At 34.4% G+C, this 6,000-nt stretch overlaps 1 protein-coding gene across 1 annotated transcript in view; it reads right to left on the bottom strand.

The window, feature by feature from the left end:
* Positions 1–1,266: 1,266 nt before the first annotated feature.
* The window catches only part of CTDP1 (CTD phosphatase subunit 1), a 160,218-nt gene continuing 155,484 nt past the window's right edge, over positions 1,267–6,000 (bottom strand). The window contains exon 13 of the mRNA XM_027852376.1: positions 1,267–2,321. Within this exon, the coding sequence (XP_027708177.1) occupies positions 2,180–2,321 (142 nt within the window). The 3' untranslated portion in view covers positions 1,267–2,179. The remainder of the gene's footprint in view (positions 2,322–6,000) is intronic.

Below are 6,000 nucleotides of genomic sequence, written 5' to 3'. Positions count from 1 at the left end.
TTTCAAATACAGTTGGAAGAGAGACAATAACATTGATGACCTTAGGCAAATAAATGCAACAAATACCAGAGCTGATCATCATTCAAAATTACCTCCACTGGGCCAAGGTGTATAAACATCTGGTTCTAGACTCTAAAAACAAGCCATTCTATCAAATAAATTGAAACAAAAAACTCACTTAGAACTTCAGTGAGTCTTTGACCTCATTCATGCAGATGGATTAATGAGGAAGTCTAGCTCTGGATTTGGAGTCAAAGGACCTGGGTTCAAACCCTGGCCCTGCCTCTTCATCCCCTTACCAGCCCCCTCTAATCCTTCCATTCAAGCTTATCCACAATTTAGACTGAAGACAACAGGTGAAGTACTCTCATACATTTTTGAGTAAATACAAAGTATAACACTATTTTCAGTTTCCGGGCAAGTACTACTCAAAAATGCCTCCTAGTGAGTAATTCAACACTTTGAAATTTTTTAGTGGATCTAAAAAATGGAAAGGGATATTCAAAGGAATCAATAAGCCAAGACTGCCTTACCAACTCAGGGTCACTCAAGAAGTTAAGAAATGTGTGACAAGGGTGAGAAGCCTTGTAGTAGGATTTTTCAGTCTCAGTTGGAACACCTATTAGCCAATTTTGTCTCACGCTAGCTAAGAATAAAGTTGACCCAGAAAACCACATGGAACAAACAACAAACAAATTTGAAGTTTTGTTTGCTAAAACTAGTAACAGAAGTATAATATGTGGAAGACATTTTTCTAGATTTTGAAAAAAAATAGTGTCTTGTGATTATCAGGCAACACTTGTAGCTTCTTACTCTTCTCTCTAACGTTCAGAAGCCTATTAAACTCCTTAAAGTTGCTCAATTTTATTCTACTTCTGGCATCCTTAGGTTCTTTCAGAAATCCAATTATAAGTCATCCTCTGAAAATTTTTTGATATCTTGTAGTAAGCTCCCCATTGAAAAACAAGTGGAAAGACTGTAAAATTTTTTAAGAAAACAATTTTTGATAACTTAAAAACTTTTTCAGTGAAGTATTGTTTAATTATCTGTATTAGCTTTGTGACCAAAATAAAACAAAATAAAATAAAATGACATCTTCATAGAATAAGACAAGGCTTTAGCAAGAAAGATTTGCTACTCTGCAGAACGGCAGATCATTCTTAATAAAGTTAGTTCTGAAGTAAAACTTCAGATGAATTGCATCTAATCAAAGGAATGTCATAAAATGCACACACTACTTACTTCAATTCACAAAAGAGAAGGGAATTTACAAAATGGATCTTTATTAAATGAAAGAAAAATCTGTTTGGTGGGTCAAATATGAAATAGAATATACAAAAACTTTACATCAGATCTCTCAGCCAAAGAAATAAAATCCTATCTAAGATAAACTAGCACTCATTCCTTTTATGAAGAAAACAAATGCATGAATAAGTTCCTTATGGCAGTACAGTATGGCAGAGCACATATACTGTGCTAAAATTCCAGGTTACACAGAAGCAAAGTTTAAAATCTAAACAATAGTCTTCTAAAGAGCCCAACTATTTCAGAAAGTAACTTAAAAATAGGAAATTTGATCATTATGTATTCTTTCAGAAGCAAGTGATGTGGATGTCAAGTGCAGAGTTCATGAAGCCTGAATATCACATTTTCAGTTTCTATACAAATATAAATTGTTTTGCGTTTTAAAATCCTTTTTATATTTTTGATAGCTTTAGCTGTGAAAAAGCATGACTAGAATCATCAGATTCTTGCTACATCATTCCTCTTATCTTGCCTGTTCCCCTGAAATCTTTTACTCCAAATCACGTGCTGTGGTATTAAAAAGAAACAAACCAAAAAACCCTGTAATGTGTCAATAAATCACAAACCCTCCTACTACTATATATTCTGTAAAATTCAACACTTCTTTGGCATTGCACACTAATTCCCCTTTTCCCCTTTTAACACTTTTGCTATTTAAAAAAGTATACTTTGACTGTAGTAAAACACCTTAAAAACACCCATTTCTGATTGTGTAAAATAATGTGTTGCCTTTTGGTGTTGATTTACAAAATATACATACTGGCTTTGAGGGAGAAAAAAAATAACTTGAGTGCTACCATATGGGGCTCATTTGAAGTCTGTGATCTGTTACAAGAAATAAAACATAATTACAAATCCTCCTCCCTTCCAGATGTCACATGAAGTCATTCAACTCGGCTTCAAGTGCAGCTGCCATTTCATCTGCCTCTGAGCTGCTTCCTTCCTCATCTTCATTACTGGACTCTTTACTAGATTCACTGGCAGCATCGTCCTCATTCAGCTTTCGCTTGTGGCCTCTGTAAATGTATTTAAAAAGGGTGAGTGAGACTACAGGTATGCACTCAAAATACAGCATCACAAAAACTGTACTTTTAAATGTACAATTACTTTAAAAAGAAAAATATTCTATTAGTCCTAACAAAACTCCAAAACCTGTGATTTCAAACAGTGAGGGTACTCCCTTCCTTCATCTATGCTGATCACAAGTCATCTAGCAGATAGTCTTATCCTAGAGAATTTCTGAGCTTGAAATATTTGTCATTCTTCGGCCAATCTAGGGATGGGCTCTTCCAATGCAAATAATTTGGTCACTGAATAATAATCCATGACCAGGTCCATTCTAGAGTCTTTCTAGCTGGCAGAGCTTATGATAATAATGGCAAACATCCAGAAGAATCTTCACACTGCACTGAAGCATCAATGTAGGACATACATGGATTTAATCAAAATCCATGATACCAAGAATGTTTAAACCATCTAGGCAACGCACATTAGAATTACCAGGAAGAGACTTCAGCTTCATTCTATTCCATAGCCATAGGCTACTATTCTAATGTCAGTCACCTAAGTGTTGTCACAACTTACCAGGAGGACTTGGTGAAAGAATGTGTCTCAATTAAGAGAAATTCACCATCGGTGGGGTGGATGGGAAGGGTGGGTGGGTGGGTGCGTGCGTGCGGGTTGTGTATGTGTGTGGGGGAAGGCAGGAGGAGATGAAAATTGAAAATGCACCTCCTGATGTGGATTGTTTTTTATATACAATGGACAACATGTGTTTTAAAGGAAGAAATCTGATTCCTCTTGAGTGCAGAGACTTCTTTCCTCTTTGGTAGTCATGTTATGAATTTGGGAATGCATGCACTCATCTTGGGGTGAATTCTAAATTATAAGCTTTAAAGACTATTAAAACGAGAGTTCTCTGTCACATGCAGGCATTTGGGAAAACCAGTTAAAGTGAGACACATAAGGATTCTATGCATACTTGGAAATGAAAAAAAAATTATAACCTATCCTTTCCTGTAACAGATTTGATGTTCACAGCACAAATGCAGGGCTGTTTTTTTCAACAATTCATGGTTGGCTGGCCTTAAGCTTAAGAGTTATAAAACCCTGAAATGACATAATCTGACTAGAAAAGATAAACAGCTTAATGTCTAATGGCAAACAAGACAGTTTATTTTATTTTATTTTATTTTTGGAGAAAGAAGGGAAATACTCTAGGTCTCCTGTATTCTCATAAGAGTCCTTACCCTTATGCTTCTTTTCTGGTATAGAAAGCAATTTAACGTGTAAACTTAAAAAAAATCAATAGTATGTATAGCATTGTGTGCCACAGTGAGTTTGCACCACTGTTAAGTTTGTTTTTCAACTCAACAAGTGTTTGGCTAATAAGACATTTATATTGTGGGCTATATATAGTTCAGCAGTATTAAATATTTAAATACCATGTTAGTGATTACATGAATGATTTGAGAATTTAATTTGTAATATGTATCTCTATTTTACATTATCTCAAACTAATAAATGATGTATTTTATTATGATAAATTGTAATAAGCAATGTAACTGCTTATTAACATTGTGATTATAACATGCAATACTAGAAGTAAAAATGGCAATAGTTATAGCAAGATATCCTTTTACTAGCTAAAAGCATTTCAACTTTTGATGAAATGAGAAGGCAACTGTTTATTTGTTCACAGAAACATTTGACATTTATTAAGCACTCGAAATGTACTAGTATAATTGAGTTATTTATAGGGCAGGAAGTGAAGACACATGGACAAGCGAGATCACTGTTTAGTAGCAGCTGTAGCCTGCTGTAGCCTTCTTATATAAAATAGATTCTATGCAATTTCTATACAATAATAACCAGGCTAGCATGGAAGCTACTCTCAAATTCTTTTATCAGTTTAGAAAATACATTCCTTACCTTCCTTCACATGACTACAAATAACCTCGACAAGATGTTCCTTGATGGCCACAAATGCAATAAACTGGAAAATAATTATTTACCTGCTACTTAAAGGTTCAGAATAGTGAAATAATTGTTTTAAAAGACTGGATGTTTAAAATAGTGAATATGACCATCCATTGAAGAGATACATAGTTAACCCTTCCACATTATGAGTTTTCCCATTGCAATTTCGCTATATCGTGGATCAGCATAAGAAATTAAATGGGAATTTCTTGGGAGTTTTGTGGAAACCGCAAACAACATGAGAAGGCCAGCAGACAACATGGAAAAAGTTTAGAAACTCAGAAATGCATAAAATATATTTATAGTATTATATAATACCAACCCAAATTTTACAATAAGGTACTGTAAACACCCCATAAAAGAAAAAGAAAAAAAAAGGCTTCTTCTCTGGTATGAAGGGCCAAAAAATTTTATGCAGATTTTCCAGACTGGAGTGCCATATTCCTAACCCCTATTATGTAGAATGGATAACTGTATATGTGTGTGAGGCATTATTTTAAATTAATTTCGCCTCAGATACTTACTAGCTATTTAACCCTGGGCAAGTAACAACCTCTGTCAGCCTCAGGGATAATAACACCTACCTAATAGGGTTGCTGTGAGGACCAAATGAGATAATATATGTAAAGTGCTATCTTCCACATATGCTGTGGAAGATACAAAGATGAACAAGGATTGATGTCTGCCTTCAAGGAATTCAAAAGACAGGCATACAAATTAATATGTTAAATGACAGCATGTAATTAGTGCCAAAAGAGATGTACAGAGGTCTTAAGAGAAGGGGAGACATCATTTTTACTTGCAGTGAATAGGCAAAGCATCATGGAGAGAAGCATTTCAGTTGGGTACTGGAGGATGGGTCAAATTTCAACATGGCAGACAATAGGACAGGACAGGGTAACCATAGGGAATATAGTGACTTTATCCTGGCAGCTTTTAGATTTGAAAATGAACAATAAATAACTAAGTAGATTTGGTAGCAGCTAAACAATATACATTAGCTGTCCCCTGGCAAAAGAAAATAGAAATTTGTTTTCTCACCTCTAGAAGGCCACCACAAATTCTTTCATTTCAACATCAGCCAAAAAATGCTATTTGATTACCATATAAAAATTTCCCAACCACTAGATCAAAAATATCCAGTTGCAAATTGATACTGACTAGTGACTTAAACTGCTGAGGAATTTAATTAGAAAGTTAGCATTTCCTTAAGGAGTGATTAAAAGTAATCACTTTTATTAATTCCTTTATTAAACAGTGAACTAAAAAGAATGCTAGATTATAAGATTGGCAAATGTTACTAAACTTTATTACTGATTACTATTGAATAAGTTTCAATGGCAGTTTGAAATATTTTCTTATTTAAACTAGTTCTGATTATGGTTCTAAAGAAGCAACATTTCAGCCAGCTAATTCAAAGACAGTCTGCAGAATCAATTTCATACTGTTTTAATCTAGTCATCTTCTAAGAAAATGCAAATTCACTAAACAGTACTTTTAGAAATGTTCCTCAATAGATCGGTGACCTCACTGATGTGGATGCCCCCTAACCCATTAGCACAGACCGCAATCTACCCATATCTTCTCATGCTCTCTGACTCTCATTCTGTGACCTCTCCAGAGAGTCCACCCAAAATGCTTTAAATCTGATTAAATATTATTATATCCTATAATATAGTATTCTGAAGAAAAAGAAAAACTAAGTTACATATACAC

The sequence above is a fragment of the Vombatus ursinus genome, unplaced genomic scaffold (assembly GCF_900497805.2).
Source record: "Vombatus ursinus unplaced genomic scaffold, bare-nosed wombat genome assembly UNPS02009573.1, whole genome shotgun sequence".
Classification (NCBI taxonomy): domain Eukaryota; kingdom Metazoa; phylum Chordata; class Mammalia; order Diprotodontia; family Vombatidae; genus Vombatus; species Vombatus ursinus.
The sequence above is the reverse complement of the archived record's forward strand: the minus strand, read 5'-3'. Positions and strand labels throughout refer to the sequence as shown.